Below are 21848 nucleotides of genomic sequence, written 5' to 3'. Positions count from 1 at the left end.
GTGCTGGCCCCGCCTGGGAGGGACTGGCCAGTGCCATGGTTGGCATCTCCCCAGTCGTCACAGCCTCATCAGATGCCACGGTCACTGGCAGAGGGGCGGAGGAGCTGCTGCCATCATGTAGAGCGCCCGGAGAGGAGCCCACAGAGACGAAAAGCAGCTCGTGTGCCAACGTGAGGTCGATCTGGACTCCCCCGCTCACCATTGGTGGACGGGTACCTAGCTGGGACACTGGGTGCCTCATCCATCTCCCACACTGACACTGACCACCTGAGGTCAGTGCCTGTGTGTCGATTTGCAGGTCCGAGCACAACCCCAGGAACCCCTCATTCTGTCCCTGGAGCTGCCTCTCCATGAGAATCGCCACACTCTCAATGCAGGAGGCAGTGTGCTCGACCATGAGGGTCAATGCAGTGCTCATGCTCCGCACGGACTCCTCCATCACAGGGACCATGGCACACAGACCCTCATGGATCTCCGCCAGATCCTCCCGCACATTCCGTTGGACGTCCAGCATCTGCCGCCTGATGGACAACTCCAGAGGCTCATCATCTGCCTTTGACTGAGCATCGTCCTGGTCTCCAGCAGTCCTCTGACTGCCGGCGCCCTGGGCTCTCTCTGTCTCCGCCTGCACCTCAAGCAAGTGTGAAGTGCTCTCACCAATATGCACTGAGATACTAGCCACTGATATAATGCCCACTGAGGTGCTGGTATCTGCGCTGGTGCCTGGTTCAGAGCGGCTGTGACTCAGATGCAAATGAGCCCGGTGGTCCTCTGGTGTCAGGGGTGGCCCTTCGGGGTCTGGAGAGCGAAAGCCAGCTGGTGAACCTAACAGGGAGAAGAAGGACATGTAATTAGGTAAAGTTATCACACTGTCACTGTGCATGCCAGGCACCCTGGTGAGACAATGGAGATCTGCACCATGGTGCCATCGTCTTTCAATGATCAATGGGGTCTCCAGGTTCGAGGCTCACATTGGTGAAGAGGTGAAGAGACTACACTAGAATGGTTACACAATCCAAAACTCTCACCTCTGTGCCCTGCACTCTTACCTTCGTCTGGCACCTTCGTCTGGCACCCCCGCCTCTCCGCGCTTGGTTGCACGGTGAGTGCGCTGGCTCTTGAGCCGGGGGTCATCCTGCTCAAACCGGAAGAGTAGCAGTAGGTTAGGGGGCCTCCTCCTGTATGTGCCCTCGCGGCTTGTTTATGGCGCACCTTCTCCTGAAAGGACAGAGGAGCATTGATTAGTCCACCGTCTACCTGCAGCGCCATTGCAGCCTGGCCAACCCCACCTGGGGAACACCTCACAGGGCAAGTTGTGGCCCTCGAGCCGCAAGGCACTCAGTCCAAGCAGCCAGGGCTCACCCCCTTGGCCAGCTCCGGCATCATTGGCAGTTGGCACTCAGACTCTAACACCCATGAGCTCCACAGGTTGATGGCCAGACCTTAACACTTCTGCACACTGACCCATGTCAACATGGTACTCACCCTTCCTGGCGCAGCAGGTCATTGAACCTCTTCCGGCACTGCACCCATGTGAGCTGCACCATGTCATGGCTGCTGACCAGCGCTGCCAACTCCTCCCATGCCCTCTTGTTGAGGTTGGGTGGCCTCTTCCTCCCATCTCTGTGGCCAAGGGTGTCCCTCCTGGCAGCCACCTCCCACAGGAGGGCAACGAGGTACTCATCCGAAAAGCAGGGGGCTGAGTGCTCAACCGACCTGCCCTCCTGCCTGGTGTTTGCAGCCACACTCAAGTCCATTGTTACAACGGTAGACAGAAGTTCTTCCCTGGCAACCTTTCTGGAGCTCCCACTCAGCCCTTCCCGGCCAGTGCAGAGCCACATTTCACGCTGGGCGGGCCTTAATTGGCTCGTCAGAGTGAAAGCGCAGTTAGGGCCCGATGGCGGGCAGTTGGTGTTTTTGCAGCCGCTCTCGGGCCAGCCTGCCACGGCCGCTCAACGAGGGGAAAATCCTGCTCCTAGAGCCCGCGTAGATCCCCTCCCATTCCTGCCAATCGAATCTGACCTCCTCCTCCCCCCCTCTACTTTCCATGTCTGCGTTCTAGTCTTCCATGTTGGGCTCCAGGTTTCTCACCCCCAGTGTATCCTCTGCCTGCCATCGTTTCCCAACCAAAACCCCTATCCCCCCTACCCCCAGCCACCACCCAACCAAGTCCACCCTCCCATGCCTCCATCACTGCCGCGCTGGTCTCTGTCTCAGAGTGCAGCCCTGCCTGTGAGTGCACTCCTCGAGGGGCAGTGCTGCACCCACCATGAGCTGTCCTACTGCACATCCAAGGCATCCACTGTGAGAAGCCCAACCAGATACCCCCAGCAGCCTGGCCTAATGCTGCAGCTTTGATAGCGCTGATGACCCGGGGCATCGCTGTAGAGGGTCGGCTTTGAATGTTGCACCCACCTCGAAGTGATGAGCAAAGTGAGAGTGGACAGCAGGACACCACTTATATTCGGTTGTGAATTATTCGGGTCTAATTTCCTGCTGGCGGCATGTAATTGGGAGGGGCAACATGATTTTGGCAAGTAGCATTTTTAATCAGTGTCCATGACATGGTAATACATTCAAATAGCGTCCCCGACATGGATCAGTGAGAAGCCTGACCCTCCATCAGCCCCACCATGAAAGTGCTGAGGGGAAAACTCTGACTTGTATCCAGTGAAATTTAGAAGAGAAAGAGGTGACTTGATTGAAACTTTTAAGGTCCTGAGGAGCCTTGACAGGGTGGATGTGGAGATGGTGTTTCCTCTTGTGGGAGAATCTAGAACTAGGGTTCACTATTTAAAAATAAAATTAAGACAGAGATGAGGAGAAATTTTTTTTCAGAGGGTCATGAGTATTTGGAACTCTCCTCCTCCAAAGGCAGTGGAAGCAGAGTGTTTGGATATTTGTAAGGAAGAGTCGGATAGATTCTTGATAAGCAAGGGGGTGAAAGGTTATCGGGGGTAGGCAGGAGTGTGGGGTTGAGGTTAAAATCAAATTAGCCATGATCTTATTGACTGGCGCAGAAGCCTTGAGTGTCCGAGTGGCCGACTCCTCCTAGTTCATATGTTTGTATGTTCGTATAATTGGTTTTGCAGTCCATTCATTGTTCTTTTACATCCCTTCTCCAGATATCCCCTGTTTAGGCCCTTTTGAAAGAATTTCAAGCTTCCTGCCTGAGGTATCAGAGCCGACGTGAGTCCGCTTTGTTATCCCTCACACTGTTATCTAGTTCCAAAGCTGGGAAATGAGGCATTTTTATTATCTCTTCATAAGGGACAATCTCTTTCGCTTCCCTGGTACACGCTCACCTGCAGTTTTAATTCATTTGCAGAACTTGCTAATTCTAACAAGGCTTTGTCTTACTAAGTTAACCATCCTGCCTGGTGTCTTCAAGCCCACAGTACAGTTCCTTAGATACCTTCAGTCTGGATTCTAAAGCTAAGTGGAAAGGTAAGCTGTGGGAAGGACACAGAGAGGATGTAAAGAGACGCAGATAGGTTAAGTGAGTGGGCAACAAGACGGCAGATAGAGTTTCATGTAAGGAATTGTGAAGTTATTCACTTTGGTTGTACGAACAGAAAAGCAGAATATTTTGAAAAAGGTGTGAAACCTTTAAACGTTGATGTTCAGAGAGACTTGGGTATGTTCGTACAGCAAGGATAAGTTCCCGGCACCTGATATTCTACATCCCAAGCATTGAAAGAGGTTGCTATGGAGATAGCGGCCGCATTGATAATCATCTTCCAGAATTCTATAGATTCTAGAACGGTTCCTGCAGATTGGGAGGTAGCACATGTCATCCCACTATTTAAAAGGGAGGGAGAGAGGAAACAGAATTGTTAGCCTCACATCAGTAGTAGGGAAACTGCTAGAATCTATTATAAAGGGTGTGACAAATGGGTACGTGGATAATCATGATCTGATTGAGCGCAGTCAACATGCATTTGCGAATGGGAAATCATGGTTAGTGAACCTGTTGGAGTTTTTTGAGGATGTTACTAACAGAATTGATAAAGGGAAGTCGGTGGACGTAGTATACTTGGATTTTCAGAAGGCTTTTGATAAAGTCCCCCACGGGAGGTTGGTTAGCAAAATTTAAAGCACGCGGGATAGGAGGTAGTATACTGGTATGGATTAAGGATTGGCTAACAGGTAGAAAACAGAGAGTAGGAATAAACGGGTCATTCTCACATTGGCAGCCTGTGACTGGTGGAGAATCGCAGGGATCAGTACTCAGGCCCCAGCTGTTCACAATATATCTCAATGATTTGGATGTGGGGACCAAATGTAATATTCCCAAGTTCGCAGATGACACAAAGCTGGGTGGGAATGTGTGTTGTGAGGAAGATGTAAAGTGGCTATAGGAGGATTTGGACAGACTTAGTGAGTGGGAAAGAATATGGTAGATGGAATATAATGTGGAAAATTGTGAGATTAACCACTTTAGTAGGAGGAACGAATGTGCAGTGTATTTATTAAACGGTGAGAGATTAGAAAGTGTAGATGTACAAAAGGACCTGGGTGTCCTCATCAATAATCACTGAAAGCTAACATGTAGGTGCAGCAAGTAATTAGGAAGGCAAATGGTATGTTAGCCTTTATTGCAAGAGGATTTGAGTACAGGAGTAGTAAAGTCTTGCTTCAATTGTATAGAGCCTTGGTTAGACCGTACCTGGAGTACTGTGTGCAGTTTTGGTCCCTTTACCGTAGGAAGGACATTATTGCCATAGAGAGAGTGCAGCATAGGTTCACCAGATTTGTTCCTGGGATGGCGGGACTGTCCTATGAAGAGAGATTGGGGAACTTGCTATAGTTGTACAGGGCTTTGGTGAGACCACATTTGGAATACTGTGTGCAGTTTTGGCCTCCACATTTAAGGAAGGATATATTTGCATTGGAGGCGGTACAACGAACATTCACTGGATTAGTCCCTGGGATGAGAGGATTGTCCGATGATGAGAAGCTGAGTAAATTGGGCTTATATTCTCTGGAATTTAGAAGAATGAGAGGAAATCTCATTGAAATCAACAGAATTCTGAAGTGGTTTGATAGAGTGGGCACTGAGAGATTGCTTCCACTGGTCGGGGAATCTAAAACATGGGGGCACAGTCTCAGGATAAGGGGCCGATCAGTTAGGACTGAATTGAGGAGAAATTACATCATTCAAAGGATTGTGAATCTTTGGAACTCTCCACCCTAGGGGTTGTGGATGCTCCATGATGAAATGCATTTAAGACTGGGATAGATAGATTTTTGGTCTCTCATGGAATTAAGGGATATGGGGAGTGGGCAGGAAAATGGAGCTGGAGCCCAAGATCAGCCAGGATCGTATTGAATGGTGGAGCAGGTTCGATGGGCTGTACAGTCTACTCCTGCTCCTATTTCTTGCGTTCTTGTGGATCTAAAGTACATTCTTGATTATTTTTAGACAATTAATTTCTTTGGGTGCTCAAATAAAAAGATGAATTGTAAACTGGAAGTATTTTGCATTGCAATTTCAATATCAATTCAGATTTCTACAGTTCCCTATAGACAGGACAATACATCCAAAATGCAATGGATGTCAACAACAATGCAGAAGGAAGGATGGAGAAGCATGGGGGCTGTTTTGAAAAGTGCGGAGTTGAGGTTAAAGATCTGGGGAGAGTGTTTCAGAGCATCTGGGGTGTAGTTTCTGAAGGAATCATCCAAATCAAGTCATAGGAACTGAGAAGAAGGAAAATGCCAAACCCGAGGAATTGAGGATGTGTGCAGAAATTACTGAGCCTAGCAGATCAGAATAGAGGAGATTGATGGCAAGGGTCCTGAGCAACAATTCTTTGAAGATAGTGGGGTTTGGAAAGGTTGGGGTAATGGACATACAGCACTTTGTACATTAACATTGTATGGCACAGCATTCTGAATCAGCATGAATTCATGAAAGATAGAGCCACCTGGGAAAGGGTTAGACATGCCAAGCCTCAGATGACAAAGAGAGGATAGAAAACATTAGGGTCTGAATTTTCACCTCGCAGGTGGGCACAATCGGTGGGCCTGGGACCGGTCAGGGAATGGACAGCTGACCACGATCAGCCCTCGACCGCGATTTCACACTCGCCAATTAACGGCCAGCCAGTGTGAAACACGCACTGAGAAGCTCAGTGCTGCCGGGTGGAGGTGGGGGTGGGGAGAGGATGGGCGATGATGTCAATGTGGGCACAGTCCAGTGCTGAGAGAAAGTTCCCTGAAGGCAGAGAGCTGCCTCAGGGACCTACAGACCCGAAAACCATCAAATAAAGTTTCAGAAAGCTGGAATGAAATGTCCAAGTATCAGAATCAGAAACCTGAAAATATAAATGATAAAAATGCTGCCTACAGATTTTTATTTTTATTTTATTTCATAATGGAAACCTCATCCCGCCCTTGGAAAAATGTAAAGGTCGCCTGGCCGATTTGCCCATTTACCAACCGTAAAGTTGGATGGATCAAGAAAAATCGTAGTCGATTGCTCCATTAATAGTTAATAGGCTTAATTTCCCTCTTAACTGTCGGCGGGCGTGCTCCCAACTGTTGCATGTGTCCGCCGACCGAGATATCGCGCGAGCACGTGATGACATCGGGACGCTTGCCCGACATAACCTCACATGATTTCACGTCTGATCAGGCACCCACCCAATCAGCATAAAGTTCTGCCCTTAGGAGTGAAAACAAACAATGGCGAAGAGGTGGAACAAAGGAATGTTGGCATTGGAACAGATGTGAGAAAGGACAGAAGTTTGCCATTAAGCATCATACCAAGTTTTTGCACCTCCCAACAAAAAACTGACAAAATCAAGAGCAGTCAATTGTCGGGACTGGAAGGTTTTTATCAACATTAAACTTAGGGAATCTTTGGCTGATCTGTGTTATCAGACTTGCTTGTCGGAAATTATATCAAAGATGAATCATTTGCCTCCAGATCAGCATCGGGAAGATTGAAACCGTCATCATTGATAGTCTCCTCCAGCACCCACTCACCCAGCCCTAGCCACTCGGCCCCTCTATCAGGTCAATGTCAAATTGATTCTTATCTTTGTGCCCTGTTTGACTCTGAGATGAGCTATCACCAGGACTGCTAATTCCATCTCCGCAATATTGCCTGCCTCCCAAACAATCATCCAAATACTTCAAGTCTTACCTTTCTGGTTTGCAGCTTGATGATATTCACCAAACCTCTGCCACCCATTTCCTGGCCCACACATAATCCCCTCATCCATCACACCTTTCATCAATGATCCACGCAAGTTCCCCACCTTCCAACACATTCAACTCAAAATCCTGCCCCGTGTATAAATCCTTATCCTGCAATACTCTCCAGTCTATGTTCCCCTAACTCGAGCCTCATTTATATACCCCACACTCTACCCCACTTCAGTGTCAGAAGTTTCAGTTACTTCAATCCTTCAGAAACCTCTCCCTCTTTACAGCCTCAAAACCCATTTCTTTAGCCACATTTTTAATCATATTTCATAAACTGTCTGGGTATTGTCCGCATTGATATCTAGTTATGAAGCACCTGGAAGCATTTTATTGAATCATACAGCATAGAAGAAGGCCATTTGGCCCAATGTGTCTGTGCCAGCTCTTTGAAAGAGCTACAGTTGTACTCACTCCCCTGCTCCTTCTCCATAGCCTTGCAATTTTAAGTTATTTTCCATTTCCTTTTTAAAAGTCACTCTTCACTCTGCTTCCACTGCTGTTCCAGATCACAACAAATCACTGAGAACAGAACAAATAGTCATTTGATAATACAGAACTTGTGGATTGCTGTAAAAAGAGACATTTTTTGTCAAAGCTTTTCATCTTGCACTCATCAGGACAATTCACAGGAATACCAAATGTAAAGGGAACAACAATCTATACTGTATGAGAAGAAAGTACTGATTGGTTGGCAAGTAGACTCTGATTGGTAGCAGTATTGCCATGAAGAATGCACCAGTTGATGACAGTTAACTGCCAAGCATTGTTTGAAATTTAAACGAGGCAACTTGACTATAATTGGTTAAAGCATTGCCCTGAGGAATGAACCAGCGAATGGCTGTCACTTATTTTATTTAGCCGAAACAGGCACAATGTGTGTACATGTTCTTTCTGTCTGCAAAGAACGGGGGCCCGTGTATTAATATATGTAGCTTCCAGTACACACACATGTGCCACACTGCAAGCCCGACTGACAATCTTAAATTGGTTGTCAGCGTAATTCTTAGCACATTGAGGATTATTTAGCAAATGTTGTCCAACCGCAGAATCACATCTAATGTTGGACACTGTGTTTTGAGTTTTGCAAGCATGGGCTGGTTGGGTACGGTCTGTACCTTGCCCACTGGGAACAGTGGAAGGGACATGCTGTTTGGTACGATCCGCCAGTCTTTGGACATATGGCCTACATACCCAGCATCACACTGGCACTTCATATACCACATTACTCATCTGTGTGATAGGCAGGGTGTCTTTTTGGCTTGACAGCAGCATCCTGTTAGTGGCGAATACCACTCGTTGCTACTGCCAACCAATCAAGACCGTCTTCTCATACAATATAAATTATTTTGTCCCTTTCCATTTGGTATTCATGCAAATTGTCCTGATGAGTGCAAGATGAAAAACTTCAACAAAAAATGTCTCTTTTTTTCAGCAATACTCAAGCGCAGAACAGTTGAATTCCGATGGAAAGAATGGAGAGTGTTTTTTTTGTAATTTGAAGGTGGCTGATAAATAAGATAATCAGAATGTCCTGCTGGCTAGCGGAGAGTCTATAATAAGGTTGGGTGTTTTGGCGTTTGAGCAATTCCAGGAATGTATGGCATCTGGTTGTTGCTGTACTTAATCTGTATTTTTTTTAAGCAGTGAGTGGGACTAAAGATGAAAATTCTCAGCACTGTCATTATCTCCCATTGATTGAACATATCCATGTCCAGATGCTCCTGCAGACACTTGCTCAGAGATTAACAAAGTCAAATTTTATTTAATGCACTTTGTGTGAAGCCTCCAGAGCACAAAATGTTTCCAAATGAGCTTGGCATAGTTACAATCATTCGATCACTTTTAATACCATCCTCAATCTGTCACCATTATTTATCTGCCTGAGCTATCTTTTCAACACTATTATAGCAGTATTTATCTCCCATTGTTACAATATTGAGTTCTGCACAATGTATGAATAAGGTGAATAGTTTATCCCTATTTGCTTAACTGAAAGTAAAGATCCAAGAAAGACCTACAACTGAAGGTCTGAGCAAGTTATGAGGTTTTCATTTGGAGTTTTGTGCATGATTTTGGACATCACTTTAAAGGAAGGATAATAAAGTGATGGAAAAGACGGAGCCTAGATTTCCTAAGGTGTTACCAGAGATATATTATTATAGGACACACCTGAGAGGTTCAAGTTTTCACTGGAACCAAGGTTACAGGGTGAGTGATAAACACCTTCAGGAATATGGAGAGTGATGACAAGGCAAATAAAGACAGGCAGCTTCCAGTGACATTAGTGAAGGGATACAAATTTCAAATAATCAGAATGAGAATTCACCCGGGAGTTAGAAAATAAGTCCTTACATGGTGGATGGTTAAAATGTGGGATTATCTGCCAGGAGCCGTTTTTGAGGCAGAGTCCATAAATTATTTTAAAAGGGAGTTAGATAATTGCTTGAAAAAGAATATTAATAAGTATGGGGAAGGAGCAGCATAGCAGGATGATGCTAGGGGACTGGGCTGGAGAAAATGGCTGGCAGATCAGCTGACCAGTCTCTGTGCCGTGACTTCCCATCATTCTCGAATCATAATGGAACTTGTTTCTCCGTTGAGAAATATTTTGGCTAAGCTGCAAGCCTCAACCAGGGGAAAGAATGAACTCATCGCTTGACTAGTTACTTGCTTTTAATGCCACATTAAAGATGCATTTATTCATTCTGCGTGTTCAGGAAATAGCTGTTTGGGTGAAGAAGCCATTGAAATATTCATAGAAATGACCTGCATGTTTAGATTCCATCATGTACAATTTAACAGAACTATTTTCACATTATGTATGGGGAGAACAGGCTGTCCTGAATGTTAAACTAGTTGAAAAGGTTTGTGTGTGGTGCTTGATGTTTTCTGATGACACAGCAGAGATGAAATTGGTCTATCCACAAAACAAGCTCGAGAAAATCGTCAGTTGATTTTTTCACCATCATAGTTTTATTTTCCATTGTCTTGAAAAATATTGCCAAGGTTTTCCATTTCAAACTGGGTAAAAGTGACACTGAGACTAAGAAGCAAGTCTCTGAAAGGAACTTGAACCATCTTTTTGTGAACTTCCATGGCAAGATTGGGGTATGACGAAAAGTTGGCTGATAATTCATTACAAATCCATTTCGAGTTGATGGCGTAGATACAATTTCACCGCCAGTGTCTTTAATGATGACGTGATATTATTACCTGTTGCACAACTTTCATCTATCTCAAATCATGTTCATTCTTTTCCCAATCCAAACTTATCATTTATATATTTAATTCAAACACAAGTGGGCTCCTAATTGACACATTTGACTGAAATGTGGACCCTTTATTGTTCACATGATATGAAACGAGACCAACTGTTGAATTAATATCAAAGCGCTCACTCTGCCAGTGTATGAGAGTAGTGTCAAAAGCACAGCAAAATAGTACAGATAAAAATTATATCTGCACATATTGGCTTAAGAAAGTTTATTTTGAGAAAATACGTGGAAGACGCCTGTAGATATTATCAGAGGATTGCGCATTCCTGGATATTAAAATATCTTGTCTATCCCTGTCCTGCAGGCGTTTCCGTAGGCAAGATATTCGACATGGTGATGCAATCCAACAATGCCTAGGCCAGCACAGGAATGGTAGGTGACTCCCCAATAAATCAGCTGTTATAAAAATAAAAATACCTGGAATTATTATTATTATTATTATTATTATTATTTTTATTTATATTTATTTTTATTTTTGTTTTGGATTTCCAGCATCCACAGTTTGTTGCTTTTAAACCAGCTGTTAATCAGCTGCTAATCAGCTGTTATATTCATTCATAATCCAGGTAGATTGTTTTGAAAATGAGATAAATTAATGAAGATTTCATTTCCCTGACTTTGAAGAATTTTTTTTCAAGAATTGGAAAACTTGCTAAAGCAAACTGAAATATTTTTCATGCTTAAAATCCAACATGTCCAATTTTTAGTTTCAGGTTTTCGTACCCAGTCAGATGTTTCTTGCTGAAATAATTTGCTATTTAACATGTTCTATTTTGCTCCATGTGACAATCATTGAAGAAAATTCCAACCATCTTTCATTCCTAACCCTGCATTCGCCCCAATGATATTCCCATTTCCCATTTGTAATATGGGAATTTGTAATCTTTCTATCAAATTCATCCATGGGTATCTGGCAATGTCTCTGAAGCATATTCCACATATCTAATGTTTGGAGCCAGCTTACTTTCAAATTAGAATCCTGAAATTGATGATATTAAGGATATTGTAACTTTGGAATAAATCGAAATGTTGCACATAACGCAAGTCTAGGCGAATAGTCATGTAGTTCACTCATAAACCCCAACTGGTTTCATGTTACTACATCAATGAAACACACAAGACCTTTAGTTTGCAAATCAATTACCCGCACAAAATGTTTTTGCCCCTGATGACAGGGGTGATATTAACATTCAATTTCACAGGAGGTGGATCCCATTGGTCAGAAACAATGGCCCGGGATGTAATGGAGCCTGAAGGAGTGGGAGAGGAGGCAAGAGCTAAGATGGAGGGTGGAGTACTCGTCACCTTTTTCCAGTGACACGGAAGGTGGAGATGGGCCCTCCCACGCAGTCCCCAGTTTTGCCACTTAACTGGCCAATTAAGGGCCTCTTCCTGATGGTGCTGGCATTTTATCAGAAGCAGGTGGACCCTCTGCCGCCCCTGGTGAATCCTGGTAGTGAGGGGGGCCCTCCTAATCTGGCACAGTGGCCCATGAGGTGGCACCCCCTGTGGCAATAGTCACACCCTGGAAAACAACCTCCTGCCCTCACCAAACACCACCATCCCCACCCCTTGATGGCCGGCTCCATTGCTGCGTCTCTCACCCAGGCGCAGTCCCAGCCGAGGACTGTTCACAGTATTCCTGCTGGGATTGAAGAGCTGCGGGATCTCCAATTGGCTAGCAGGTCTTGAACGTGGGATCCCATCCCTCTAGGGGACTAGAGCCCCAAAGGTACTTCATCAAATTCCTGATGAACATAAAATCCATTCAGAGCTCCCCGAAATGGCTGAGGGGGTTTTCCTCGACATTGACGGTTCTGTATTTTGGATGAGGTGTTAAGCATGTTTACCCTCTCAGGGGATGTTGACAATCATCTGGCATTATTTTGAAGATGCACAAGGGAGTTTTCACAGTGTCCAGGCCAAAATTTAATCTTCAACCAACATCTTAAATAAATTCAAACGCAAAATACTGCGAATGCTGAAAATCTGAAACAAAAACAGGAAATGTTGAAAATCCTCAGCAGGTCAGGCAGTGTCTGTGGAAAGAGAAACAGAGGTAATGTTCTAGGTTGATAATCCACTGTGGGACATTCTCAGGCCAGGAAAGATGCTATATAAATAAAAAGGTTTTTCATTTCTTTTTATTAATCATGTTGGGTATAATTAATACAAAATAGGGAAAAGTTTTCTCCCCATTTTGGGGGGAAGTGCAGGAGTGGGTGCGGGAGTGGGTGCGGGCGGGCATGAGCGGGTGCAAGGGGGCGCGCCTCTGATCGGCGCCCCTGATCGGGGACGCGCTGCCATTTTGCGCCCATGCATGCACAGATCTCCCTGAGGCTAAGTGCTGCCTCGGGAAATCGGCTCCGATTTAAAATTTGTAATACAAATGATAAAAAAATTTCCCTGACATGTCCCTTCATATGACACATGAGTGGGGACATGTCCATGACTTTTGTTGAAACCTTTAATAAAAAATTAAATACCCTCATGAGACCTCATCCCACCCGTGGATGAGGTTTCACGCTTTTTCCGGTAGCCCGCCAGGGCTCCCCGCCTGCCTTAAGATCCATTAATGACCGTAATTAGCTGACTCGGCTGTGCTCCCACCGATCTGAAAATGGAAAGGATGCAGGGTGACGTCGGGAATTCCACCCGATGTCATCCCGCGTCATTTTATGCTTCAGTGAGAGGGACCCGCCCCCGCTCGCCGACCGGAAGATCCTGTTTTACTCCATTAAGGTGTACATATTTATACAAATACTTAAATACTATTCAACACAAAGTCAGTGGGTCTCATCTCCAGATTTCAGGGAAATGGGATACTTTTGCTGATATGATGACAAAAGCAAAATAATGAGTTTATATTGATCACCTGTAATTTGGTTCTTACATAAAAAAAGTACCTTTTTCTTCTCTTCCATGGCTCAGATGAGACACTTACAAAAACAATGGAAAGACTATTATACGGCATTGAGAAAAACAGCACCTTGCTGGAGTGTAGCCCCAGATCCCCACAAGCTAAAGTGTTGTGGTTTGTGGAAACAAGAAACACAAAACAAGAGGAGGTAAATTATCTGTGCAAGAAACTTAGCTTTTAAAATGCTAAAAATAATAAATCCTATTTGAGCAAGAGGACTGATGAGCATTTACTTGAATTTCATGGTGCTTAAGGATGTACAAATCACTAGGATATTGTAAAATCTGCTTTGATGAAGTACAGGCTGGCAACTGTACTTAAAGCAGCCTGCTTCCGCTTTTAATGATGTAACGTTTATACATTCAGTGATGTCAAAACAACCTTTTTCAGAGCACCTCCTGGTGCCTCCCTCTGAAGTCAGATCAGGGACTAACTCTGGGTTCAGGCCACATTATTGATGTGAACTAAAACCACTTCATGCCAACACAACCATAACGTAGATTAAAACTGGAGCTTTGGTTAGCTGTACTAAGATCAAGCCAAACCGTGTTGTGTAACGTGTGATTCATAATGAACCTATCGGGCTATGATGTTATTCCACAATGTCAGAACAATTGCGAATTTTATGCCCTTAGCATTATTGGCAATAAACATCATCCCATGGCGATTTCTGATATATCAACCAATTTAGGGGAAATTATTTCCAGTATTGTTTCTTTTTCTGTTTTCCTATGAGGCTTCCAATGATATCGCTACCCATCCCAAGAAAAAATAGATTAATTTGGATGAGAGCCATATTGAATCATTTGACAAGCTCTTCCAGTTTGAGTTAATAGCATCTCTAAACGACCTGATTCATTGTCCAAGTGAATATGATCTAACATGCAGTTTCGACTAAACTTCTCAACTGAACTGAAACCCAAAAAACTGAATAAAAGCTCAGTTAATTTGAATTTTCAGTTGCCTTATCATCAGATCTCATTTTCACTCTATTTTCCTGTGAAACACAGCTTTATCTTTGCATTTCTTTCTCAAAACCAATTCTCACCCAAGTAACCGGTACGACTGAGTGCTTTGTTTCTGGAAATATTTACGCACTTGTCCATGAAATGCTGCTTGTGTCAGATCACCTTCAGTCACTTCATTTTTGGTTCATGTGGATGGAATCAGTTTAATTATTTCTATTTCTTTTCATTCTTTGCATTTGACTCCAGACTGAGAACCAGGCTGAATACAGAAGATTCAGAGGGGAGGTGAAAAAGCAAAGAAGGGAAGCAAAGAGGGAGTGTGAAAAGAGACTGGCAGCTAACATAAAAGGGAATCCCAAAGTCTTCTATAGGCAAATAAATAGTAAAACAGTAGAAAAAGGAGGAGTAAGGCCGATTAGGGACCAAAAAGGGGATTTACGCATGGAGGCAGAGGGCATGGCTGAGGTGTGAAATTAATACTTTGCACCTGTCTTTACCAAGGAACAAGATGCTACCCAGGGCACGGTGAATGAGGAGGAAATTCAGTCATAGGAATGGGTTGAAATTGATAAGGAGCAGGTATTGGATAGACTGTCTGTACTTAAAGTGGACAAGGCACTGGGACCAGATGAGATACTGAGGGAAGTGAGAGTGGAAATTGCAAAGGCACTGCCCATAATTTTTCAGTCTTCTTTAGATTCAGGGGTGTTGCCAGAGGACTGTAGAATTGTAAACATTAGGCTCTTGTTCAAAAAAGGTGTAAAGATAAGCCCAGAAATTACAGGCCAGTCAATTTAACTTCAGAGGTGGGGAAACCTCCGGAAACTATAATTCAGGAAAGAATTAATAGTCAGCTGGACAAATGTGGGTTAATCGAGGAAAGCCAGCATGGACTTCTTAAGGGAAGATCATGTTTAACTAACTTGCTAGAGTTTTTTGAACAGGTAACAGAGAGGATTGATAAGGGTAATGCTGTTGATGTGGAGTACATGGACTTCCAAAAGGTATTTCATACAGTGCTGCACAACAGATTTGTGAGAAAAGTTATAGCTCATGGAATAAAAGGGACAGTAGCAACATGGATCCAAAATTGGCTGAGTGACAGGAAACAGAGAATATTGTTGATGGATGTTTCTCGGGCTGGAGGAAGGTCTGTAGTGGGGTTTCCAAGCGGCCAGTATTAGGACCCTTGCTTTTCCTGATATGTATTAATGACCTTGACATTGGTGTACATGGAACAATTTCAAAATTTGTGGACAATACAAAACTTGGAAGTATTGTAAACTGTGAGGAGGACAGTGTAGAACTTCAAAAGGAGATAGACAAGTTAGTGGAATGAGTGGATAGTTGGCAGATGAAGTTCAATGTGGAGATAATACATTTTGGCAGGAAGAACATGGAGTATAAAGTAAAAGGGGTGCAGGAGAAGAGGGACCTGTATATGTGCATAAGTCATTATAGGTGCCAGGACAGGTTGAGAGAGCAATTAATAAAGCATATAGTATCATAGGCTTCGTTAATAGGGGCATAGAGTACAAGAGCAAGGAGGTTATGTTAAAATTGTATAAGACACTTGTTAGACCTCAGCTGGAGTCTTGCATGCGGTTCTGGGTGTCACATTTTAGGAAGGACATAAAGACATTGGAGAGAGTGCAGAAAAGATTCATGAGAATGGTTCCAGGGATGAAGAAGTACGATTGGGGAAATTGGGACTCTTCTCCTTGGAGAAAAGAAGGCTGAGAGAAGGTTTGATGGAAGTATTCAAAATCATGAGGGGCCTGGACAGAGTAGATGGGGAGAAACTGTTCCCACACATGAAAGGATCAACGACGAGAGGGCACAGGTTTAAAGTAATTGGCTAAAAAAGCAAAAGTGATATGAGAAAAAACTTTTTTACACATGGATAGGTTCTAGAATGCACTGCCCGAGAGTGTGGTTGAGGCAGGTTCAACTGAGGCATTCAAGAGGTAATTAGATGGTCATTTGAAAATAAACAATCTTCAGGGTTACAGGGGGAAGGCAGGAGAATGGCAGTAGGTGAAATGCTCATTTGGAGAGCAGGCACAGGCATGATGGGCCGAATGTCCTCCTCTGGCATTGTAATGATGGTGTGATTTTTGAGATTGCACTCATTCTTGTTTTTAAATTTGGGTGCCTGGTCATTTAGATCCCAGGTATCTTTCACTTACAGACCAGTGCCTCTGACACTAGCACAGTAATGGATGGAATCAGGGTATGTTGAACATGTTTAACTGTGAAACAAATCTATAAATAGATTATTCATCAAAATATCATTTTGAAATGAAAGGTCATAGACATAAAAACAAAACCTAGCAAGACTCAGAAAACCTACTCGGTGTTAAATGTCAGATTGTGTGCTATTTACATTATAGTTTGAGGTTTTCAGTTACTAATCACTGTAAATTTTAAATATTGAGGAGATTATTGGTATAGGTGGTCACATGAATGAAACAGTTTGTTGTTATTTTCTCTACCATTGGAAACAGTAGGACATACTTACAAGCAAAGGCCTTCCTGCAATCTCACTGTTAAATCACAGAAATAGGATATTTGCATATTTAAGTTTTCCTTTTGTTTATTACCAATTCAACATGTTTACAGTTTTCATGAAAAACTAGACAGAATTCTGGAATTAAATACAAAATATGCTGACCAAAGAATCATAATCTGATGTACTTTTAATGAATTTTGACTTATTCATGAACCAGTGACCATGATTATTACTGAAGGGAAAAATGGAATGATGACAATTTCTTGGAGCACGATGACTAAGTCATATAGTTCTTCTCTTAAATGGAGGCGTCAACCCTGATACAGACTAAAATGCTCGAACTGCCTCAATATATTCGTGAAGTGTTCCGTGCCATTCCATCCTTTACATTGCTGGTCATGAGCGGTGACTTGAATCCTGTGGCTGAAAAATCAGCCTCCATTGTGTTCAGGAACATCACTTCTCTCCTCCTTTCCACCTGCTGCACTAATTCCTCTACTACTTCATCAGAATGCCTGTAAGCCCCCTCTCTTACCTGCTGCTCCATTTGATGTGCTCTGTTTAAAGCCACTTTGTCCACAGACAGCAACAGCTTCTGTATAATGACTTCAGTTCCCATTTAAGAGAGACAGGCTGCCTTTAAGAGGTCCAGGTTAACTGTATCATGTTCTCTTCTGGTGATGCCACTTTCCAAAACAGTTCTTCTGACATGTCCTCCTTCTTCCTTAACCGAGGTTTTCCACCCACAGTGGTTGATAGGGCCCTCAACTGCGTCCAGCCCGTCTCCTACGCATCCGCCCTCACACCTTCCTCTCCCTCCCAGAACCTTAATAGGTCCCTTTTCTCCTCACTTATCACCCCCCACCAGCCTCCGCATTCAAAGGATCATCCTCCGCCATTTCCGCCAACTCCAGCATGATGCCACCACCAAACACATCTTCCCTTCACCCCCCCCTGGCGGCATTCCACAGGGATCGTTCCCTCCGGGACACCCTGGCCCACTCCTCCATCACCCCCTACATCTCAATCCCTCCCACGGCACCTTCCCATGCACTTCACTTGCACTTCCCTCAATTTAGTCGACTGCATTCGCTGCTCCCAATGCGGTTTCCTCTACATTGGAGAGACCAAACGCAGACTGGGTGACCGCTTTGTGGAACACCTTCGGTCTGTCCGCAAGCATGACCCAGACCTCCCTGTCGCTTGCCATTTCAACACTCCACCCTGCTCTCATGCCCACATTTCCGTCCTTGGCCTGCTGCAATGTTCCAGTGAAGCTCAACGCAAACTGGAGGAACAGCACCTCATCTTCCGACTAGGCACTTTACAGCCTTCCGGACTGAATATTGAGTTCAACAACTTTAGATCATGAACTCCCTCCTCCATCCCCACCCCCTTTCTGATCCCCCTGTTTCCAATAATTTATAATTTTAAAAATATATTTTTCTTATCCCACTTATTTTTAAATTTATTTTGATCTTTCATTTTACCTCTACCTTTTAGTCCATTTCGACCCCTTCTCCCACCCCACCCTCACTAGGGCTATCTGTACCTCGCTCGTCCTGCTTTCTACCCTTAATGTCACCATTAGCACATTCCTTAGCTAATATCACCATCGTTAACATCCCTTTGTCCTTTTGTCTATGACAGCTTTGGCAATGTCCACCTATCACTGGCCCTCTATCCAGCTCTACCTATCCCACCCCCCTCAACCAGATTATATTTCACCACATTTCTATATTTCCTTAGTTCTGATGAAGAGTCATACGGACTCGAAACGTTAACTGTATTCCTCTCTGCAGATGCTGCCAGACCTGCTGAGGTTTTCCAGCTATTTTTGTTTCTGTAGCTGTATCATGTGCTAGACACACATGTTGCTGGGTCCCCTGCTGTGCAGACAGACAGACTGAAATCATCCAAATGATGTGGTGCCTGACTCAATGAAACCTAATGCTGAATAATTATCAGTCATGACCCCAACGCCATAAAACGGGATTACTCTATTCCCCCGATTTGTTTTCTTATGAACATTGAAATACTTGCTGAGAATATGCAAACCATATAAAAAATGTCAGAAAAGCTAATAATATTACTTCAATTAAATCCTTTCGTCAATAATGTGCCAAAACTAAGCATATTTGCATGGCATTCCTTTCCCACTATTTTAACAAAGGAATTGACATGCTGATACTGAAAGATCTACATTTCCATATATTGAATCACTGCTTGCTCACTGTGTATATATAGATTAGAATGACAGAAAGACAGATTTCTCGCTAAACGAGATACTAGAAATATTCCTGATAAAGAAATCATGGTATTATCCGATTGTTTCTCTGAGTCTAACCTTCCACTGAATACGCTCAATGTGGGTGAAGTGTGATCTGATCCAGAGCAGGTGTGTATGGACATGCAAACCTTGGCAACAGGGCCAGTCAAAACTCTGTTTAAAGGACTTTCTTGTTGTGATGTTCTCACAGGTCAAAACAGATGATCGGGTGATTAAAACAGACCTGGGATTGCTGTTTCTCAGCCTTCACAGAATGGACGCTGGAACATATGTCTGCAAAGCAAGAGAACATGGCTTCATCCAGACAGTGATGAAAATCAAACTGAATGTTTTGGAAGAGGAGCAGGTCGACAGCATATTTCACAAAGAGAATGAGGAGAGGCCCCGCAAAATGCCATGCCTGGTGCAACCTGGGAGCCATCAAGGAACTAGGCCGTGGTACAAAGAATTTCTCCAGTTGATAGGTTACAGTAACTTCCAGAGAGTGGAGGATTACTGTCAGAAAATGTGGTGCAATGAAAAGAAGAGAAAGAAAAACAAAGTAGCAGGGAACAAGTGGAAGTACAGCAGCACACAGGAACAAAAAATCAAAGCCAGAGGCCTGCAGTCAGAACACCGGCGAACACCAAGGCATGTTTTAGATACATGAGGATCCATAAACATTCAAGCCTTTTTTTAAAAACGGATGATACAATGGTGATAAAACATCAAAGAAATGTTTTAGGAAACATATCTCCTGTTTACAAGACACAAAGCTATTTGATTCACAATTGGATTCAAAGCTCAAACTTGCGTTCACTCCACACGTAAATAGGTGTGTGTGGCACTAACGCTGGTAACAGTTCTTACAACATCATGTGTATGCTATAGAGATTAACATGCTTCTTAAAATTCAAGACCACTGTTGTACATAATTTCACTGAGATTTTCAATTAACCCCGAGTAGTTTGCATAGTTATCTCTTCCATGCCGCAGTTGTTCATTCTCTAATAGTTTAAGGTTTTTTTCTATTAAACCTGTGGATGCATTAATGTCTGAACAGAATTATTAAATTATCTCTGTGACAATATGGTGAATATTTCATTTGTTGTTGATATAAATGTCATTCAAATGCATCATTCCACTTGCTTGTGACAGCATCATAATTAAAATGATTCTCATTTCCCTGGACTTTCGGTGCCAACAAAGAAAGTCTTTCCCAAAACTTCATTCGACGAAGGCAGTGCCCCTTTAAAAAATATAGTTAATTAAGTACAGCTCTCTACGCTACTGTGTGTAACAGTCAACATTTAAACAGCTTCAATTAGAGAAAAGGGCAAATGAAAAGAAAAATTGTGACCTTTCATTAACCCCGTGGCTTTATTTGATAATTAAGAAACAATATTATAATAATGATTACCAAATGGATGATATGTTTATATCCAGACAAGAATGGCTGTTAGTTTAGTTTTTAAATCTTCACGTTATACCTATTGAGACTTAAAATCATTGGCAAACAAATATTTTCAAAGTAGACAGTAACAAATTGTTAATTGATGTCTTAAGGGACTAACTGTAGCTGATTCTTTTTGCTTCTTTATTCCTCTTCATTTAAATCTCCATATTTGCCATTTTAGTTAATTTTTTGGATACAGCCGGGATATACTCGTTACATGAGACAGAGAAAATCGCCTTGTTCTGGGTGAAAGATCCATGAAATCACGATGCAGGACCTTGTTCTTGATATTTTCTATCAGATATTTGAAAGTCATTTGAAAGTTTTGGACAAACATAAGACAAGTGTGAAGTTGACACTTTTTTCTCGCAAAGCCTATCATTTCACACTTGTTGGTACTAAATTGCATCTGCCACGTGTTTTCCCATTTCACCTATATCGTCTAAAATCTGCCGTGATGAACACTATTTATTACATTTATTGCAGTGCTATTGTGTCATTCACAAACTTGACACTGCACTCCCTATACCCAATCCAGATTATTAATATACAGCAAGAGAAACAATGATCTTAATAGCGACCTGTGAGGAATCTGACTGTGTCTAGTCTGAAAAACATTCTGACTCCTGTTCATTAGCCAATTGCATACCAGAGTTACCACCGTCCCTTTACCAATCCCATGTGCTGCTGGTTCTCAAGCAAGTCTGTTGTCTGATACTTTATCAAGCGTCTTTTGAAATTCCACATATAAAACATTTGTTGCCCTACCATCATCAACCCTCTCTGTAACATTTCTAGAGGAATACAGTTCAAAAGCTGAGAATTATGTTAAGCTTATATAGAACCTTAATTAGCTCAATCAACGACCACCTCTGCCAACTAGCAGCACAAGGTCACAACCTCTACCACAAGGGCAGCAGTCACATGGGAACACTACCACCTGGAAGTTCCCCTCCAAGTCACTCACCATCCTGACTTGGAAATATATCGCCGTTCCTTCACCGTCGCTGGGTCAAAACCCTGGAACTCCCTCCCTAACGGCACTGTGGGTGGTCTAACAGCATCTGTGGAGAGAAAAAAAGAGTTAACATTTCGAGCCCTTATGATTCATCTTCAGAGCTAAAGAGAAGTAAAAAGGTAATGAAATTTATACCGTTTAAGAAGGGTGGTGGGGGGGGGTGGTGGTGAAGCTGGATAGAAGGCCAGTGATAGGTGGAGGCAAAAGAGAGGTTG

The 21848-nt window shown here is 43.3% G+C and overlaps 1 protein-coding gene across 1 annotated transcript in view; it reads left to right on the top strand.

The window, feature by feature from the left end:
* The window catches only part of LOC144687260 (semaphorin-3E-like), a 307033-nt gene extending 286786 nt beyond the window's left edge, over positions 1–20247 (top strand). Inside the window, exons 17-19 of the mRNA XM_078553107.1 lie at positions 10733–10862; positions 13422–13558; positions 19371–20247. Of these exons, the coding sequence (XP_078409233.1) occupies positions 10733–10862; positions 13422–13558; positions 19371–19829 (726 nt within the window). The 3' untranslated portion in view covers positions 19830–20247. The remainder of the gene's footprint in view (positions 1–10732; positions 10863–13421; positions 13559–19370) is intronic.
* Positions 20248–21848: the final 1601 nt, after the last annotated feature.

This window comes from Cetorhinus maximus, chromosome 12 (genome assembly GCF_964194155.1).
Source record: "Cetorhinus maximus chromosome 12, sCetMax3.hap1.1, whole genome shotgun sequence".
In the NCBI taxonomy this organism is placed as follows: Eukaryota; Metazoa; Chordata; class Chondrichthyes; order Lamniformes; family Cetorhinidae; genus Cetorhinus; species Cetorhinus maximus.
The sequence above is the reverse complement of the archived record's forward strand: the minus strand, read 5'-3'. Positions and strand labels throughout refer to the sequence as shown.